This window comes from Mytilus californianus, unplaced genomic scaffold (assembly GCF_021869535.1).
Source record: "Mytilus californianus isolate M0D057914Y unplaced genomic scaffold, xbMytCali1.0.p SCAF_9, whole genome shotgun sequence".
Taxonomy (NCBI): Eukaryota; Metazoa; Mollusca; class Bivalvia; order Mytilida; family Mytilidae; genus Mytilus; species Mytilus californianus.
The window spans coordinates 14,393,094-14,414,366 of NW_026262745.1; the positions used below are offsets into that span (position 1 = coordinate 14,393,094).

Sequence of the window (21,273 nt, forward strand, 5' to 3'; positions counted from 1 at the left end):
AGAAGTAGAAAAATAAATTAAATTTCTCTGAATTGTCGATATATTATAATATTATTGTTCTTCTGTATAAGAATTTTGACGGAATTTAAATCAAATTAAGCCGCGTTGATAAGTAGACTATATATGATATATCATCGTTATCGATGACTTTCTGAAACTATGTAAATTAAAAATTCCCCTTTTTCATAATGGGTAATATAATCTATCTATCATAATAATTCATCAACGACTAATGTAAATATCATAATCAGCAGCTGTACTAACTGACCACCAGGACACTTTTACACTTTTACTTTGAAAAAAAATTCAGTTTATATAAATACATAAAAAGGAAAGGACATTTAATCGATGGAAAACTCCTTTTATTGAAATGTTCTTGGTTGATAAAAATCAAACGTTTCAATGAATTTTATTTGCCAAGTTTGATTAATATTGGCCATGTACTATTAGAATGAGGCGAAGGAGTTAAATAAAGGCAACAGTAGTATACCGCTGTTCGAAACTCATAAATCGATAGAGATAAAAACAAATCCGGGTTACAAACTAAAACTGAGGGAAACGCATCAAATATAAGAGGAGAACAACGACACAACAAAAACACAACATTAAAATGTAACACACACAGAAACGAACTATAATATAACAATGGCCAATTTCCTGGCTTGGTACAGGACATTTTAAGAAAAAAATGGTGGGTTGAACCTGGTTTTGTGGCAGGCCAAACCTCCCGCTTTTATGGCAAAGTCAAACACAACACCAAAACGACAACATCACATGACAGGACCACAATACAAATAAATGGGAGAACATATAGAACAAAGAAACACACGAATAATAGCTAATAAAAGGTACTGGGCTTAAAATTCAATACGCCAGACGTGCGTCTCGTCCACACAAGACCAACCAGTGACGCTCAGATGAAAAAAGTTTGAAAGCCAAAACAAGTACAAAGCTGAAGAGCACCGAGGATTAAAGCACTGTTATCATAGTAAAAGTTGAATATATAAAAAGGAATGTTATGATATTTTTTTTTTATATCATAGATAAAGGCAACAGTAGTATACCCTGTTCGAAATTCATAAATCGATTGAGAAAAAAAAATCCGGGTGACAAACTAAAAGTGAGGGAAACACATCAAATATAAGAGGAGAACTACGACACAACAGAAACACAACATTAAAATGTAACACACACAGAAACGAACTATAATATAACAATGGCCATTTTCCTGACTTGGTACAGGACATTTTAAGAAAAAAATGGTGGGTTGAACCTGGTTTTGTGGCTAGCCAAACCTCCCGCTTTTATGGAAATGTTAAATATAACATTAAAATGACAACATTGCATGACAGGACTACAATACAAATAAATGGGAGAACATATAGGACAGAGAAACATACGAATTATTGCTAACAAAAGGTTACATAACTTAGCCAATTTTAACATTAATACCTGGTAATGATTATTTTCAATGTTTAGCATAAGATATTAAGTAATTTACGCATGTAATCAAAGTAAAGTGTGTTTAAAAGATGTAATATGCTGACAAAATAAATTAGAAGCATCGAGAAAACAGGTACACAACAAATAATCTAAAAATATAGTATGAACAAATCCCAGAGTGAGTGCTTTCTTTTCTTACACAAAATGCACATTTTGATTCCATTTTCTAATAACACTGTCACAAGTTCTAATTAGGATAATTTGTCTTAAGCCAATTTGCCATATCGTTATAATTGTGATCGACCCAAGCTTTATTATTTATTATGGTTTCGATTCCTTGTTCAAATCCTGGTAATGAATTAGCTAACTTCAAGTGTTCTGTTTTCCACTTTTGTACCTATAAGAAGAGTTACTAATGTTAATGTCGCACATTTTCAGTTTTGGTATTACATGCATTATAAAAAAAAATTAAAGAGGTGTTTTAGAGAAGTGAAAAAAAAAATGCACAAAAAGACTAACTTTAACCTATATCGCTAATACTTGCAATTGTTTACCTAGAATGACCAAATTTGCGTTCTTTAAAATGGTATACACACTGTCAAATAATACTTTAACATAACCTATTAACGAAGATTAGTTAATTTTCTCATAGACGATCATTACCTGTCTCTTTTCATACCACAGCAAAATAAATGTTATAGGTAATCCAAATTTATTTATAACTAACACACATCTGAATCTGAATAAACAGCACAAATTAAGATACAACATTTCTACAGCTGTCAAACACAAAAGCAAACACGCTCAATTACTGTATTGTTAAATGCTATAACACAACATACCTCCTCTATATCATAATCTGTATACAATAACCTTGCCATTCCAAAAACAATTTGATTTAGTGCATAACTGTCGAGTCCAGAACTACAAGCAATACATATATCACATTACATACAATCATTTAAGTGAAGTCGTCTCGAATTGTGTTTTTATTATTGTAAAGAACTAGTAACTCTTGGTTTGGCATACATTATTTAGTTAAAAAAATGATACTTATAATGTATTGTGAGAAGAACATCGTTCTGACAAATTAATGCAACGGTCTTCAATTAACAGACAACTGATAGACAATTCACAATTTAAACAAGCTAAAATCAAAGCGACAAAATCTAAAGAAAAATACACGAATGCGACTAAATAATAGAAACGAAACACATATACATACAAGAGAAAAATACTTATATGGACAGCAACCATTGAACTGAAAGATTCGCAACAACAATTTACCTTTTAAACAATATCACAGGCTTCGACAGTCTAGAGATATCATCTTCAAATGTAAACCCTGTCTAGTTGTGCAGCGGTAACGATTAATAAATGTCTAATTTGATTGACCATCAAAAGACTATAAATCACTAAAACATTTATGCCTATTTTCCTTTTGGACCCACTCGCATGATAATCAATGTCAAATTCAAGAAGGCCAATTGAGAAGAATGAGATGTACATTGTCTTTAAATTCCTAACTGTTGAACTGTTGAAAGACGTTGAATCTTATATATTGCAGAAGGTAGAAGAATTTGTTTTATTAAAAGACTACTCGTACATTATTCTGAGAAAATTATTGAAATACTTAATTTCGCAAATTTTAAAGAGTGACATCAGGAAGTTGTCAATAATCACAATGTATCATTATCTCAACAATGCAGAGAAATGCATACACCGTCAAAGATCCAACGTGTCCATAATAGTCCAGTTTACATAATCATCGGTTAACTTATGGTTTTAATTTTTTTCTAGACATGACTGGTGGAATCTGACGGCAATGTATAAATTGGAAGATGTGTGAACTTTATTACTGCACATGTTTTAACTAGTTAGGAACTTACTATAATTCCGACAATATTTAACTGAAACTCTAGTGTTCCAACCAGCAGTGATAAATCAATACGGTGTCTGTTTTGTTAAATTATCTATTTTTCAAAAGTAACGAAATATGTACTACCAAAGTAAAAATAAAACAACATTATAATTATGTATTCTAAAATACTGGCTACTTATATTTAAGAGATGATCGAGTTTCATCTTGAACTATAACTTCTGGCAGTTTTGGTCGGAAAAGAACTAAAAACTTAAACGGGTTTTATTAATAGAACAGAACCTACACCACATACGGAGAAGTCCTGAGTTCACCCCTGGATTCTGGTTAGACTCATCTTGTTTAATTTTCTGTAAAGAGTTTTGTGAACGTCTGTTTTGTCTTTTTTTTTTTTTGTCAAAGTGTTATCTTACTTACTTCGGATAATGGTTTGAATACACCAATGGTATATAATTCTTATAAAGAAAAAAAACATGATTATCTTTATTTTGATTATCTACTAGTATATCATACAGTCATAGAATATTATAGATTTACCTGCATACATAACTTGTATATTCACAATCTTATTTATCATTATACCTCATCAAATACCAAACATAATTATTCAATTTGTATTTTCAATAGCATTGTTTATATAACACAATACTCAGATACACAACGCACTCTCAGTTTTATCTCATAAAGATATATTACTCGCGTTGCAATCGAGAACAATTTAATATACTTTTTTGTAGAAGCAATAAGAGATATTAAAAAAAAATAGAATTAGCGATCTACTTACTCTTCGACAATATATTTCCAATTTGAACGAACAAACCGCCAAGTCATTTGAAGACCTAGAGGGTTTGAAGCTACTGCCAATATTGCAAAACGAGCATCCTGTGATCGAATTGTTGTGTCGCCTTTTCCTATGCTATAATCAAGATACCTATCAAGTGAAAAAGGATTCGTTTATTGGAAGAAAAGCAGATTGTAAAATTAACTGTACAAGTAAACTGACCTTTTTGCATACAGTATTAACTTCAAACTATTTTTATTATCAGCTAATAATCTAGCTCTGATTTAAAGGACTGCGCTATTTTCCTTCATATGTTTAAGATATTGCATTACATAACACATTTTTCGGCAAAATTAAAATTGATAGATGTCTATTTGTACATTATGCCGCTTAAGTGGTTGCTTAACATTTGAATTGGTTTGTTAAAATTAGAAAACTGTTAAAAATGGGGTAAAATACCTATATCTCCATAGTTTTCTTTGCTTTGAATACCATCCTACGTTTATAGCTCAAACGTACTTAAGTCACAATTTTTTACATAGATCCTCGTAGGTACTAATAAATGTGTTTTTGCGGGGCACGCTTTGGGTGGTACATGGATGATTAAAATATGCCTTTTGACGATTTTTGTTTTTTGGCCAAATACCTCTAAATCATTTCATCTTTGTATCGTCAGAATAACAAATTTATGAGCAACACGATGGGAGCCACAAGTGCGTACCCTTCCGTAACACCTGAGATCGCCTCGTTTCGTGTTGCTCAGTCTTCAGTTTTCTATGTTGTGTTTTGCATACTGTTGTTAGTTTTTTAGTCATTTTCCTTTTTTTGCCATGGCATTACCAGTTCGGTTTCGACTTTAGAGTTTGAATATCCCTTTGGTATCTCTCGCCTCTCTTTTATGGTTACAATACTTTTTTCGTAAGAATTAACCTCTTGGAATAAATCAGATAACACTAGATATCTGTCTTATACAATTCATCGATGCTTTAATCTAAGAGAGTACCAGATAAAATCGTAAAGCCTCATATTAATGATTAAGTTGATTGTGTAATGCACAACAATTTGATGCAATTTACCTATGTAAAACCCAGTTGTCTCTTGAACAGCTCAATGCATCTAAATAAGTTCTTTGGTCATTAGAGGAACTATTAGCATATCTACTGAAGAGGAAATCCCAGTCCGCCGAACTTCCATGTCTCAGAGCTGTACATAATACAGTTCTTCGTACATCTGGTGGAATGCTGAAAAAGCATAAACAATAATGCTTTGCTTATCCATTACAAAATAATTGGTATAGAGAAGTTATTGTCATCAAATACAAAGATGAATAAACTAATTCATTTTCATACGATCTGGGATATAACCAGCGAAAGTCCAACCATAGTATATGAAAATTATTAAAAGTTAAAACAACACTTGCATCTCAATTTGTCCACTATTAATAGCCCTTAGCAAGGAAATAAAATATACAAACAACTGTCATACAAGTGGGAGGTTAGGCTAGCTATAAAACCGGGTTTTACCCACTATAACGCCTGTACCAAGTCAGGAATATGACAGTTGTTTTCACTCGTTGCGTTGGTTGATAACGTTTGATTTTGTCAGTTTTTATAGACTTCCTTTATTGAATTTATCTAGTAGTTCGGTATTTTTGTTTCTTTTAGAAATAACAATAATGATAATCAAAGAGACAGGAACATACGTCACTCATACAACTAATGCTTGAACATATGTGATGTTCGTTGCTGTTTGTTTTTGTTTGTGCGTCTTTTTATCAGATAAGTCGGGTGTTTGTAGTGGGTGTGGTCAATTTGTAACTCCTGTAACCCTTTTAACGTATTGTCGCTTAGGTAATTTTCTGTTTATATCATATAATTGATAGTCTCTTAAATCTATTCAGAAATTTTCTGAACTCGAGACGATGTACATATAAAAATAAGAAGATGTGGTATGATTGCCAATGAGACAACTATCCACAAGAGACCAAATCACACAGAATTTAAAAACTAAAGGTCACTTAACGACCTTCAACAATGAGCAAAACCCATACCGTATAGTCAGCTATAAAAGGCTCCGAAATGAAAATGTAAAACAATTCAAACGAGAAAACTATCGGCCTAATTTGTGTACAAAATAATGAACGGAAAACAAATATTATACACAGCAACAAACGACAACCACTGAATTACAGGCTGTGTATAGGCATTTTTTTTGTCGGGGATCATATTTTGACCTTTTGATATATTTTTATTTTCTGTTTTGTTGGATATATATATATATGTATCTGTCTCATTGACGTTTATTCCACAACACCTTTAATTCATAGATTACGTTTTCTGCTCAACACAGAAACATGCAGGGTGTTCATGTTCATATTTAAAGTATGTTGGCCCATCGCTTTATATTAAGAGTTTTTTTTTAGTTTCTGCGTTGTTAATCTACAGATGCGAAAATTTCAATTTCAGAATCACATAAAAACTATATTATTTTTGCTGTTTTTTTTTTTTTTATTAAATAACTAAGATTTACACTAATTATTTGCTAATCAATAATATATCTTAATGTTAGTTTCACGGAAATTCGATGTTAAAATTAATTTTATCCATTAGAAGAAATTCAATCTCCTTTGTAATTTGCCAATTTTTTCTTTTTTAAATTTCAATAATTCAAATACAAACAACGTATTATTAGCAAAGCATTGTGAAAATGTCTTTAAAAAATTCTAAAAAAATAAATGAACAATATAGTTACTGCGAGCAAATCTCACAAAATGATACAACCTCAAACCCACAAAAAGTAACTCAAAGTCCATAATTTGCTTAGGGAAACATAAAGGCTAAAATAATTGGACCATAAAACAAAGTAGAAGTTGCACAATGACATTATATGGTAAAAAATTCTAAGAGTAGAAAAAGCCAATGGTAAGCCCAAAAATCATTCGAACGACGAAATGATATAGGATGATCAAAAGTACTTCTTGTTTTGTTGAGGGACATCGATATTGAGCGTCAACTTCATGCTTCGTGAGTAGGTGTGCGTAAAGTTATAATTAACGAAAAAAATCACTTTCATTCTAATAGAAACCCGATATGATCATAAACTTACATGTAGTCTTCTATTTTGTCTTTCCATGCATTAAATATCCTCGTAGCTTCATCTGCGCATGTTTTGATACCATATTTACATGCACGACTGGCTACAGAACTCTGAAGTAATCTGTAAACAAACGTGAAAAAATAGTTAACTTACAATTCCTTATAAGTCTCTACTTAAAATGAGCAAATCAGAAAATATAAAAATCATTCAATATCTTTATAATTTTCCAAACAGTTGTCTGAAGAAAATAACACTTCCTTACAGGAATGAATAAATTTACTATATTTGTAAAATTTAATGTTGCATTGATATCCAAAATAGAATAGAAATACTGACAGCTTACATTTTCTGAACTGACTGGTCTATAGATATATTAAGCTGGTATTCCATAAAAGTCTTGTTAACTTTGTCAATCATGAAGCGCTTTAAAAACAGAAGAACATAAGTATCAATAAATTTACTAAATACGTACATAAAAAGTTGCATTAATATTACTGAAATTATTTGGATCTGACTGGCCTACAGATATGTTAACCTGTTGTTATTTATATAATCATATTTATTTATCTATCTACAAGAAAAGATGAAGTGAAATGAAAACAAACCACGCACAAATGTCGCCTATAAGCATATCAAGCTTTGCTACCTAAGTCCCGATTAAAAAAAATCCAAAATAGCTTTAGGATCGCAAACAGTGAGTTCCATTGGTACGATTTTCAAAGATCTTCTCCTTAGAACTACCGAACCAATGGAAACAAAACTTTCCAGTTATGTTTCTACGAGTTCCATGCCGATCGGACAATCATTTTCGCCGTTCTTTAAAGAACAGATGAAGTAACATGAAAACAAAACGCGCAGACTTCATGAGAATGTATAATCAAAGCGCGAAAGCGCTGTAAAGGCAGTTAATTACAGGTTGTGTGTATTTTTAGTCCAGTTATATCATTATCTTGCATAGTACATTGTATTTATCAGAGGTGGCTTTCAGTATTTAAGATTTAGAGTTCTCTAATGATATTGAACAAGTTTTATGAATGTCATATTCTGAGCACTATATGAGGGCGATTGTTCTCACTTGTTTATGAACTAGTGCATTATGTCCAGTTTGTACCTTTTTTATCTATGTTTATAGTCAAATACTGTTTAAAATAGTTTGGCATTTTCTTTTTAGTAATAAGTAAATGTTATCAACTGTATTTTATTCAACTTTGCAAATGTGGTTTGTTACTGGTAAGTACAATGTATGGATGATAGTTGTTTCATTGGCAATCATAACACATCTCCTTATTTATATAATGATTTATATTTAACGACCTCAGGTACAAAAAAAAAATGTATGTAACTAAACTATGGTGGGAAACCTTTGACTTCTTTCTTTTATATAAACTTTTGATTTGGTACCATAGATCTATGTAGAATAAATGTACATTGCAACATGTCAACTCTTTCAATGACAAGACTTTTTTTAGAAACTATAACTCCAAGCAAAATTATATTTCCAAGTATAAAGTAATTTATGAATGAAACAAGAGTGCACACGCTGAAATGTCTCGCCTTCTTTACTAATCATTGATATTATGTTGATAGTCCTAAATATAAAGCTTTATTACAACTGTCACATAAACTTAACATTAACCAAGTAAACTAAACATTGACCAATGAACTAAGAAAATGAGGTCAAGATCAGATGAACCATGCTAGGCAGGCATGCATAGCTAACAATTCTTCCATACGACAAATATAGTTGACCTATTGCTTATAGTTTAAGAAAAACAGACCAAAACACAAAAACTTAAAACTGAGCAATGAACCTTGAAAATGAGGTCAAGGTAAAAAAAAACCTGCGTGACTGACAAATAGATCATAAAATATTTCCATACACATAATATAGTTGAACTATTGTATATAGTATTAGAAAAAAAGACCAAAACTCAAAAACTTAACTTTGACCACTGAACCATGAAAATGAGGTCAAGGTCAGATGACACCTGCTAGCTAGACATGTACACCTTACAATCATTCCATACACCAAATATAGTAGACCTATTGCATACAGTATAAGAAAAACAGACCAAAACACAAAAACTTAACTATAACCACTGAACCATGAAAATGAGGTCAATGTCAGATGACACCTGCCAGTTGGACATGTACACCTTACAGTCCTTCCATACACCGAATATACTAGACCTATTGCTTATAGTATCTGAAATATGGACTTGACCACCAAAACTTAACCTTGTTCACTGATCCATGAAATGAGGTGGAGGTCAAGTGAAAACTGTCTGACGGGCATGAGGACCTTGCAAGGTACGCACATACCAAATATAGTAATTCTATTACTTATAATAAGAGAGAATTTAACATTACAAAAAATCTGAACTTTTTTTTCAAGTAGTCACTGAACCATGAAAATGAGGTCAAGGACATTGGACATGTGACTGACGGAAACTTCGTAACATGAGGCATCCATATACAGAGTATGAAGCATCCAGACCTTCCACCTTCTAAAATATAAAGCGTTTAAGAAGTTAGCTAACGCCACCGCCGGATCACTATCCCTATGTCGAGCTTTCTGCGAAAAAAGTCGCAGGCTCGACAAAAAGGAGTTCTTAATTAGGAAATAAACTGATTCGCTGAGTGCAGCTGGATACACCCACAGAGGTCCAACCCTGAACAGTTGGGGCAAAAATGGACACAATATTCAAGCTTGATACAGGTCTGAATTTGGATTGTAATTAAATATTTGGCATATTATAGTTTCTGAATAAATGTAGTCAAAGAACTTGAAATCGGTTTTGTTATTTTGTATATAAATCATACTAGTAGTTTTCTCGTTTGTATTGTTTTACATTTGTCATTTCGGGGCCTTTTATAGCTCACTGTGCAGTATGTGCTTTGCTCATTGTTGAAGGCCGTACTGTGACCTATAGCTGTTAATTTCTGTGTCATTTGGTCTCTTGTGGAGAGTTGTCTCATTGGCAATACCACATCTTCTTTTTTATATTTACATCAACAGATATAAACAATTCACCAAAGTCAAGGTGAGACAACAAAACTTAGTTGTAAGATCTCTGAAATTTTTTACACGGTACAAGTTTTTCTCATTGTTGGAGATTGTACGGTGACAGTAACACCTGTAACTGCTTAACCCATTTCTTATGCACTTTGGTTCGATAAACTCACTGAATATCATACCACATCTCCTTATTTTTATATGCATTACAATTTACATGTGCATGTAATTGTAAATATATATATATCAGAACAAACCTCAATGCGTCACTTTTATTTATGCATCCTTTGGCACAATACAAGTTCTAAAATTACACAACATAAAACAACTAAATGTTATTTCAGATGAAAGTTTTGTTCAGTTCCATTCATAGGATTTATTAGAATTTTGTATGTTTTGCCAAGTCCAATAATTAGCTCTATGTGCACGTGTTAATTGGAGACTTTTCTATCCCGTATAAGAGTTTTGGAACTAATTCTGTTTCTTTTCTTGAAAAAAAAGGGCAAACAAATCTTGCACATTTAAACCTTTGTCTGCCATCACACTGTCACCTGGATCACATAATTGAACTATTCTACATCTTTCAACTATTTCACAGTCACTGGTACAACCAACATATGCATTAGAGACATAGTTGACTAAACCACCAGGTGTCGAACATACAAGTATTTTCAGTGTTTCTGTTTTTATATGATGAAAAGGTTGCCTGAGCTCTAGGAGCTTTAGGTTTTATCACGGGATATTCTGTGCTGTCAATAATAATCCAAGTTGTAGGAAACTTTACTTTGAAGTTGGTGGCGAAAAATACCTGACTGAACCACTAAATGGCCAAGTGTTAATAGCCTCACGCCACTGTTTAGACATAAAAACAATCCATGTTTACACAATATTCTTAACACTAGTTTCAATCCAGAATCTAGACAGTTCAAAGTTGGTTGTATAATGCCTCAATTTCATCAAAGTCATAAAAAAACTGATTTTCAAATGACACCCTATCAATTTGAAAATATATGTATCTCAAACAATGTGCTGCTGGACCAAGTGTGGTCAAAACAAATAAAAATTTAGTATACAACTCTAAACCGGTGTAAAAATGCATGGCTGTGTCACATGTCTTCATTTCAAAATTTTCTGCTGAAAATATAGGCATTGATGGTGTTGCGTAATTCCATCTGTGAAGCTCAACATTAGCTCGGCAGTTGGTGGTGGACAGTCATAAATCCTGTCTGCAGTATGAATGACTTCTTCAGGAAAACCAACTTTACAATCAAAACTTTCCTCTACATTTCTACTACAATATTCTTCAAGTTTAGTTCTTTTGTTTTCACAGGAAACTGCCCTGATTTTTCTTTTTGCGGACGATTCAGTCTCTTGCTTGGTCCAAGAAAATAGGCTGGGAATGGCAGTAGACTTAAGTCTCTGTATGGTGGGTTTGCGCCCTGAAAAAGGTTATAAAACATTAGTTTTTGATAATTAAATGAACTTCCATTAGCAATGCATACTTTGTACTACCTGGCAAAATATTAACTAGATTTATTCATTACAATCTGGATAAAACTATGTTAGCCTGATTCAATGTACATCAAAATGTATGTTATGTAAATCCAAAGGACAAACATTAAGAGACTTGTGCAACAAACGTACATTGTTTGTACCTAATTAACTATAATATAGATGAGAGCATGTCATTGTTTTGTTCCTGTTAACATTGTCATTGATATTTTTCAAGAAAGTCTATGAGGCATAGCTTATGCATTCCTGTCATTACTACATTAGCATAATTACTGCTAAAATAATTCTCAGTATGATATACCTTTTGTAAGAAATCGTTATAATTGTAGCAAGCACCAACAAATCTCAAACAGATCACATTGAATCGTAATCCAAAAAATTATGACGTCTTGAATTAACCACCCCCTTTTATTCTAAAACGATAATTGCGGTTGTAAACAGACTTTGGTTTATTCGCATGACGATTACATATATAACTATATATTTTAAGAAGAAAATAGAGTTTTACCATGAATAGTTTCCTGCACGTAGTCTTTTTCAGTAAAATGTGCCTTGCAAACAACAGCTGATTGAGATGGACTCCACGATTTCATCGTGTTCTGAAATCGTGTTCTCGTCCAATCTGCGTATGGGCCATGGCGTTGATCCAACTTTTCCTTCTTTTTAAGTCATTTGGAAATGCATGTCCTCCTCTTAAATGACATCCAGGTACACAACAACAAGTACTTGGCATCGTTAATTAAAAATGCAACTGTAATAGTTGCACAGTGCAGAAACCGGAAGTTTAAGAACAGGATCGGCTACCACGGCGCTACATTATATAACTGCGAAATAACAATAACGTTAGACGGGTTCACGTGCATAAACAGAAATGCGCTTTAAATTGTATAATATAATTCATGTTCAGTCGACCTTTAATTATTATATCAACGACTGAAATGATTTATAAACATCTAGATTGCAGATAACACTCGAAATTAACCCGACCTCTTTCCACACGGATTTCAAGTAATTCTAGTTTGTCAATCGGTTGACGTCTTATAATGCAAAATACAAATATATCAACATTTTTAAAACTAACAAAACACAATGATCGTTTCTCTATTTCCCAATGTAAATGAAATGAAACAAAAAAAATTTTATATCACAATAAGAAGAGGAGAGAATCAACATTTTCCGGATCTACTTGGAGCCTAATGACCCCCCACGTAGATAAGTTGGATATCGCGGAAAGAAAGATTAACACGGCAACCAGAAAGGCATTACAGCACTGCCTTTAAAAACCAAGTGTTCTAACTCAGTCCTCATGAAAAGTGAAATATAGGTCCAAGGAATCAAAATTGGGTCTATTGATTGAATATTAAAGATTTTCTTCTAAAGAACCAATAAGCAAATTCAAAATAATTTTGAGAGAGATATGTTCCTTCGAAGGTCTGTACTGTATCAAGTTTTGTTTGGTCTGCTGAAAGATTCTTTTATGTCTTCGTCGATGTATCCCTTTTTTCCTTCTAAGCATTGATGGATAATGTATTAGTGAAGAGAAAGATTCCTAACACATAAGGCCATTTATGTATGTTATCTATGGCTGCTTCGGTAGTGATTGATTTATATTGCTGCTTATATGGTGGGAACTAGTTTGTCTATATTCAGGCTACTTCCAAGAAGTGTCTTGTTTTTATTTCGAACAGCGGTATACTACTGTTGCCTTTATTTAATAAAAAAGCTGCGTGTGAATGTCAACATTTATAGGTCAAGTTATTTTGCTTTGTGATATCATGACCTTTGGCCTTAAGGTCAGAATTGTAAATTGTGTTCATTATAAACCTGCACTTAAATGAAATAAGACATCGTTCACTTAATCTGAAGATGAATGTGTCATCTTTAGACAAACAATGTAATGTGATTCTTCAACCCTTCACTGAGTCTGATATTTGACTTTAATTGGTATAAACATATAGTAGTCAACTTGACAATATGTTTCAGGAATAATGTTGATTATAAATGTTTGCTACCAAGAGGTAGACATTTTAAATATTTGGGGTCGTGGCAATGAAAGCAGCACATAAACCACAAGTGTACGAAAACCTTTTTCCAGAAGTTTTTCCAGCACATTGATGCAATTTTGAGGCTAAATGCATTGAAATATTTTACCAAATTGTACGCAATGTGCATTATGAAAGGTACTTAATTCAAATTTTGAATAACAAGAAGGGAGTCTAAAGGACAAAATAAAAATTATGAAAACCGAAGGTTTTTAGAAATCATTAAACAATAGATAACGTATTCTTTTAACAATTGGTCGACTTTCTTGGCCTTTCGTATATATATTATTTATACCTTTCTCTTACTCTCGGTAAATGGGAAAGCGGATTGGTTTTGATCTACTGAATGACCTTGACAGATTTATGCCAAATATTGTATTTAAAGTATATGTAATAAGTTTGCGGGCATATTTGTGTGCATATATACATTTCCGTATACTTTTATTACTTCAAATTTGTAAATAGTGTAACATATTAATGTATGTTTTGGCATTTTTCTTTCCACCTTTAAACCATTAAAATACAGTCATTTTATTATGTTTTCCTAACCGTAGACGTCGTTCTTCCTAAACATGAAAAGGATAGTTTAATTTGTATGGATACAACTTATTTTTGCAAATAAGAAAACCGAGGTTCTTGGTATTTGGTTTATTTTTTTTAAGTACAAAAATATGTTTGTTTTTTTACCCTATGTTTGATCTTTTTTGTATGTATTGATATTGATTTACATAAATATCGATATTCCACTTCAATATCCTTCTGTCAAAAAAATTGTGATTAGGTGAGCTAAGCTAAAATTAGTATTTATATTATCATTATAGTATCATTGAACCGCCCGTGTGGTCTCATGATAGTGTGTTTGGCACTAGTGCAGGGCTCCAGGCTCATAGCCAGGAATTTCGGAGGGGGGATTACATCGACTCGCGACAAACAAAATGTCAACTTAAATAGTCACAATTCAAACAGAACGTCGATTTTAATAGTGCTTAATTGTTTAAAAAAGGAGTTCGTATGTACCCCTCGAACCCCCTGGCTACGGGCCTGGGCCCAGAGGATTCGATTTCCAGCAAGATCACTGAACAAAAGACTTTCAGATAAAATGTGCTGTTTTTTGCTACGCACGTACTTTTTATGCATAAGAGCGCAATCGGGTCGGTTGGAGTCAGAGTTACGTGTCAAGGAAGTGACTGTTACCTTGTATAGTTACCTTGTACATTGAACATTCAACTGCCAGATCAATGTTACACGACAGATGCGCGTTTCGTCTACATAAGACTAATTAATGGCATTTCAAAACAGCTGGAAGGCCAAACATATTACTAATTTGAAGAACATTGCAAGAAAATAATTCTGAAAAGTTGATCCTAATTTGAAGAGCATTTCAATAAAATAATTCAAAAAAGTTGATCCTTATCTGGCTGTTAAGGTCATCTCTGTCTTCAGGTTGAAAACGCTTGCTGTTTAATTTATCTAATTTAGAACGTTGCATTTACGGTAAATTTACAAAAAATGACATTATCAGTGTTATTTGATGTCAGTCTGGATTAAAAAAGTTTGAAGGCCAAAACAAATACAAAATTGAAAATCATTGAAAACAGAAGATTGTCAAATCCTGCTAAAGCTATGTTTGCCTGTGGATAGAAGGCAATGTTTATTCATATAACGTCTTGTACATCTGTCTCCATGATAATGGTGATAATCAATAAATGTAATGTTTGCGTATGGACGTTGAGAATCCATCCATCATATGACGATGATGATGAGTTTTACCGTCCGGCTATCCTTCTGGATATTGCGGACTAATGTACATAGTTACAGATTAGGATCTGTCCGTCTTTTAGCTTTCATCTTACTCCTACTGCGGTGTTGTGGCTGGTAAGGAGTTTTAGGCCGTTCTGCCAGGATGGTTACTTTTATTGCCTCTTGAGATTTTATGTTGAAGGGCGATGTATGCGGTGTTGTGGTCAGTAGGTCGGGGTCGTTGATATCAAACCCTTCATCGAAGTCGATCCTACTGCGCTTGCCTCTGTCTGTTGTGGAGGTATAGTATATGAGGCGATGACATGCCTTGTTTGGGTTGTAAGGACTGGTGACAATATCCCTGTTTATGACGACTCTAACTGGTTCCCCTCTGTACTTAGTTGGTGTAAGTAGTTGACCAACTATCGTGTCTCTATCTTCGGTCTGAGTGTTGTGGTCTGCGCTGGCCTCGGTGGTTTGTTGTTGTTCTGCAGCTGGTACAACGGCTGTTTTTGTGGCCATCCACTGGGCGTAACGGTTAGCGTTTCGTCTCCTGGTAGATGGTGGCTTGTTTTTGCTTTTCAGGGCCGGCTCAGGTTTCCTGGATGTGGTATCTGGTTCCTTGGCCTTGATTCAAGTAAGCTGAACTGAGACCTGGTCCGAGCTGGCGGTAAATTTCCAATCCGGCTCTTTTCCATCTAACTTCATTGTCATATTATTAACTATAACATTTTAATAGGAAAAATGAGGATTGTTCGCCAAAGGAGATCATTATCCACATGTTCAATCAAAGTTAAATGAACGGGAAACTAACCATTTACAGACTATTTTTGTTTGAGCTTGAGCAATAACAAAATATATATACAGTAACTAGGGTACATAAAAAAGGCAATAACGACAAGAATAAAAATGTAAAACTAGTAGTTCAAATGAGCTATTTAAAGGCTGACAATGAACAATAAAAACTAATAAATTTACTTCTTATTTCGTCTGTGAGAGTTACATCATTACACTTGTCAATGCTTTTCATGTAATTGTATTGTTGACATGTGCACACTTAACACTTACTTCAAAATTTCCATAAACTGGTGTGGAAACCAGCATTCTATCAAGATATACTAATTCTTTAATTGCTGCTCCCCAAGGGATATATTCTGTTTCGCTATTTAGATAATCCAACGTATGCAAAGCAGTCTCTATATCCAAAATACCTGCTCTAAAAAGTTTTTAAAAAAGTTCGTTAAACAAGTGCTCTTTGGTATGCATTAAGGTAGTTAGTAGTTAGTGCTTAAGGATTCACGCATGCAACATGCGTTATTTAAAGACTCACTCATAATGAACAGAGATCACCAAAATGAGACTAATTACCGAATATGTCCTTACCTTGAGAAACATGACAGGTTCCACTAGTGGAGCAGTATGATGAGTATCCACCACCTATCCGTAGTACTTGAGATAACTCCCAATTTGTGTTTGTGTTCGTGTTACTCAGTCTTTATATTTCTTAAGTTCTAAGTTTTAGGTTTTCTTGCGTTTCCTTTTGTCGTCTTTTGGTTTTTTTTCTCCATTGCTTTATCAGTTTCTCTTTGACTCAACTTATGAGTTTTGAATGTTCCTTTTGTATCTCCCGCCTCTTTTTATGCCCCACCTAGGGGCATTATGTTTTTTGGTCTGTGCGTCCGTTCGTTTGTCAGTTCGTCCGTCCGTCTGTCCCGCTTCAGGTTAAAATTTTTCAGGTTAAATTTTTTCAGGTTAAAGTTTTTGGTCAAGGTAGTTTTTGATGAAGTTGAAGTTTAATCAATTTGAAACTTAGTACACATGTTTCCTATGATATGATCTTTCTATTTTTAATGCCAAATTAGAGTTTTGACCCCAATTTCACGGTCCAATGAACATAGAAAATGATAGTGCGAGTTGGGCATCTGTGTACTATAGACACATTCTTGTTTTTAAACCTTATGTCCCCTTATTACAATATCACTTTGTTTTTCTCTTGATGTACATATTGTTTTTTGTGTTGTTGGATGATGTCTCGAAAATATATACCACTTTTATTAATATTTAAGGTGAATATAAATGTATAACAAGAACATGATAAAAATTTATTAAAATATTTGCAATAAACTCAACCTTGTAAAAAATACAATATCACGTACAGTAAGTAGTTGTATAATAGTGGAATATTTCAAGCGAAATAAGACTAGAAATTTGCATTCATTACGAGGTGTTTCAACAAATTTTCTCAACTAAATTTAGGGTTAACATACAACAGATTGAATTGAACACTTAGATATCCATTTCTAGTTGTTATAATCAGTTTGTTAGCTGCCTTTTGTACACTTTTCAGTGTTTATTTACAATTAAGGACAACTAGTTTGAACCTCAGCATCAAAACACTGATAGTATACGTTGGACGTTTGTCATCTCAAAATATTTTTAATGTAATATATTATCTCATCAAAAAGTCTTGACCAGTTAAGGTGTGAAAAATATATGTCTTTGGAGTCGACATGTAATTGAACTTTCGATATACAATCTTACTGTAGTTAAATTTTATATTTTTTCTGGTGGTTATTTACAATACTTACTTATTCAAGGCCCAGGCATCACTTATAAGAGCCGCTCTGTTTACGACGTGGATAACCTGCATTTGAAAATATACAGGGTTATGGTTTACCATTTTTATATATATTTTTGAAAAATCTATTGAGCAAGGAAATATGTATAACTGAGCATATTTATAGTGGCTACCAAATATTGCAGAACATCGTCAAGATTCTATACAATGTAATAGCATAAGAAAAAGCTGGAAAGCTCAAACAACATTTACATAAATAGCTTACATTGCGATTTTCCTACAGTTGTCGATTTATTTTATCCAAAAGTTTGTTATAATAATAAACTCATTAATGGTTATATTCCGAAATATATAGAATGCAATGGAGCAAGTAAAGTGTGAATATAGATGTTATTAGAGAAAATTTAATTGTCATTATATATGTTCGTCTGAAATTCATATCCGATGAGGTTGTCTATGGTCATATATAATTGTCAGTTAGTCATTTTCGTCTGACAATCATCTAACTTTCTTTCTCAATTTGTCGATAATCATTAGACAAAATTTTGCATGTGAATTTGTTGTGAAAAATATTTATTCGTGACATATGTTATATAACCTTGACCTATGGAACGCCACAGCTTTCTTATGAGGAACTCTGATATTACTTTATGTTGTTTTATTATTACTTGATGATATTTTGTCTTTACTTAATATGGTTTTGACATTACGTAATGATGTTTTGATATAACTCAATATGGAATAGTCATTACTTAATGATATTTCGATATTACACGATATGGTTTAGTATTGACTTGATATAGTTTTGTCATTACTCATTATGGTTTTGTCATTACTCGATGTGGTTTCACCATTATTTAATGTGGTTGTGTCATTCGTCAATGTGGTTTTAACATTACTTGATGTGAATGTGACTTAACGTTATGTAGTTGTTTCATTACATGATGTGGTTTTGTTATTTCGTAATGATGATTTGCCTAGTCTTTATATGGTTTTAACATTACGCAATGATGTTTCAAAATTTGACGATTTTACACCACATGATGTGTTTGTTTCATTATTTGATGTGGTCCTGTCATTCTTTGATGTGGTTATTCCATTACTTGATGAGGTAAAACCACGTGACCAATTCGGAAAAACCTGTTCTATTTTTAGATAGATTTCCATGTTGTATGTGCCTTGGATGAGTGTGGCCATCCATCGAATTAGAGTTCAAATTAAAGTTCGGGTTACTGTTTGAGTTCAACTTTGAGTTAGTCTTCGATTTCGAATTCAAGTCGTTATCATAATTAAAGTTTTAGTTAGCATTGAGTTTCGAGTTGGACTTCGAGTTTGAGTCACATTTAAAGGTAGAGTTCTAGTTACAACATTAAATTTGAGTCACTTTTTGAGGTAGAGTTTGAGTAAGATTCGAATTTAAGTCTCATTTAGATTAATTAAGATTTTGAGTTGAAATTCGAGCTATCTTTTATGAGTTCGTAATTAAATTTTCTATCGCGGAACAAGGACTTTTGCTCAGGCTTCAGAAAAGAGGGCTCCCGGGTATGCGTACAAAAGATAAACAATGTTACAGTATACAAAACGCAACATAGAAGTTGAAATAAAGTTAGATGTGGTGTGATTGACAATGAGACAACTATCCACCAGAGTTTAAATGCAGTGGATGTAAGAAATCATATATAGGCAACCGTACAGCCTTCAACACACCGTATAGTCAGCTACAAAAGGCCACCATGCACCATGTGAAAAAAATCAAACGAAAAAAACAAACGGTCTTATTTAATTACAAATAAACAATCTACAAAAAACAAGACACACATTTATACAACGACAACAATTGAACTTCATGCTCCTGACTTGGGGCAGGTACATAAAGAAAGTGCACGTGGCGGAGTTTAACATGTATGTGAGCGCTAATTCCTAACCTTACATCGGACTGTTACAGTTGTGTAACAGCACAACACGAGAAAAAATGTAAACTAGACAAAGTGATGCCCCGCACTCAACTCATTTAACCGCTTATACCCCAAATTGACAAAAAAAAGTTCGATTATCTCCCAAAAGAGCAAAAGATAATAAAAAAAACCCTGAACACATGCACACCTTCAATAAATGTACAAACAGACAGTAAAGAGAAAACTTCCTAGGATTCAAACTGTAGGAGGAGTTATGCGGAATAACTATATACCCATAATGGGACGGACGGACGGACGGACGGGCGGACAGGGGTAAAACAATATGCCCCCAACTTTCAGTTGCGGTGGCATACAAAACAGTTTCATTTGGCTGATTCAATAGATCGGTATGACTGGTAATATAAATCCATCGGGGTGATCTCGGATGCTCCAGAAAGGCACCCGTCGTGTTATTCGAGAAAGTACAAACCCAGTGATTTGGTTTTATTTTGTAGTTTACATTCAAGGAAAAGATGACGGTATTATGGTTACGACCACTGGAACATGTCCGTCGTCACATGTGAAACAGATATTCCAAAAGTTTATTTTTCAATTAGTGCGAGGTAGATCAGGGAATTTAATTGATTACAAATAAAAGATTGATATTCGTATAAGTTCAAATGATCATTTACGCTAAAAAAAATTCGGAGAATTCTTATTTTGTAGTATTGATGCTTTGTCGCTTAGTCCGAGCCCCCCTCCCCCCGTTTCCCTGTAACTTTAGTGTGAGTTGATTTGAAGTGTTTCATTTGTTAACAATACAGTTCAAGTCTTTTGATTTGTGTCGAGCCTGCGACATCAATGTAGCGGCAGTGAGACACAACAAACCTATATTTCGTCGTCGATAGTGGCATCGGCGTCTCCATCTCCATTTTTTTTAATTTCTGTTGAGTTTAACCTTTCATTATACATGTTACTAAACATGTATGCCATCATAATTTTGTACTTACAGAATATCATACTGTATTTGTTTACCTCGACTATTGTATCTGTATTTATTTTGTATGTTTCTCTGTAAACTTGTATTTAGTTTTTAGAGAATAAAGTATCTATCTATCTATCTATAGATCGTTAGGTTTCTAGTTTTTTACATTTTTCATTTCGGGACCTTTTATAGCTTACTATAGGGTATAGGTTTTGCTCATTGTTGAAAACCATACAGTTTTGTTTTAGTTAAATAAAACCGAATTAAACTGTTTTGACATTATAAATTTGTAAACCTCCATGAAGT

At 33.2% G+C, this 21,273-nt stretch overlaps 1 protein-coding gene and 1 long non-coding RNA gene across 2 annotated transcripts in view; both read right to left on the reverse strand.

Moving 5' to 3' along the window:
* Nucleotides 1-1,228: 1,228 nt before the first annotated feature.
* Nucleotides 1,229-21,273, reverse strand: part of LOC127715790 (aminopeptidase N-like) — a 46,140-nt gene continuing 26,095 nt past the window's right edge. Inside the window, exons 13-20 of the mRNA XM_052221932.1 lie at nt 18,098-18,153; nt 16,578-16,725; nt 7,543-7,622; nt 7,209-7,319; nt 5,180-5,344; nt 4,107-4,253; nt 2,286-2,367; nt 1,229-1,840 (exon numbers count right to left, since the gene is read on the reverse strand). Of these exons, the coding sequence (XP_052077892.1) occupies nt 1,691-1,840; nt 2,286-2,367; nt 4,107-4,253; nt 5,180-5,344; nt 7,209-7,319; nt 7,543-7,622; nt 16,578-16,725; nt 18,098-18,153 (939 nt within the window). The 3' untranslated portion in view covers nt 1,229-1,690. The remainder of the gene's footprint in view (nt 1,841-2,285; nt 2,368-4,106; nt 4,254-5,179; nt 5,345-7,208; nt 7,320-7,542; nt 7,623-16,577; nt 16,726-18,097; nt 18,154-21,273) is intronic.
* Nucleotides 10,474-12,532, reverse strand: LOC127714644 (uncharacterized). The gene is made up of 2 exons (XR_007987841.1): nt 12,236-12,532; nt 10,474-11,654 (listed from the first exon to the last, which is right to left on the reverse strand). It is a non-coding gene; the product is annotated as an uncharacterized LOC127714644 (long non-coding RNA).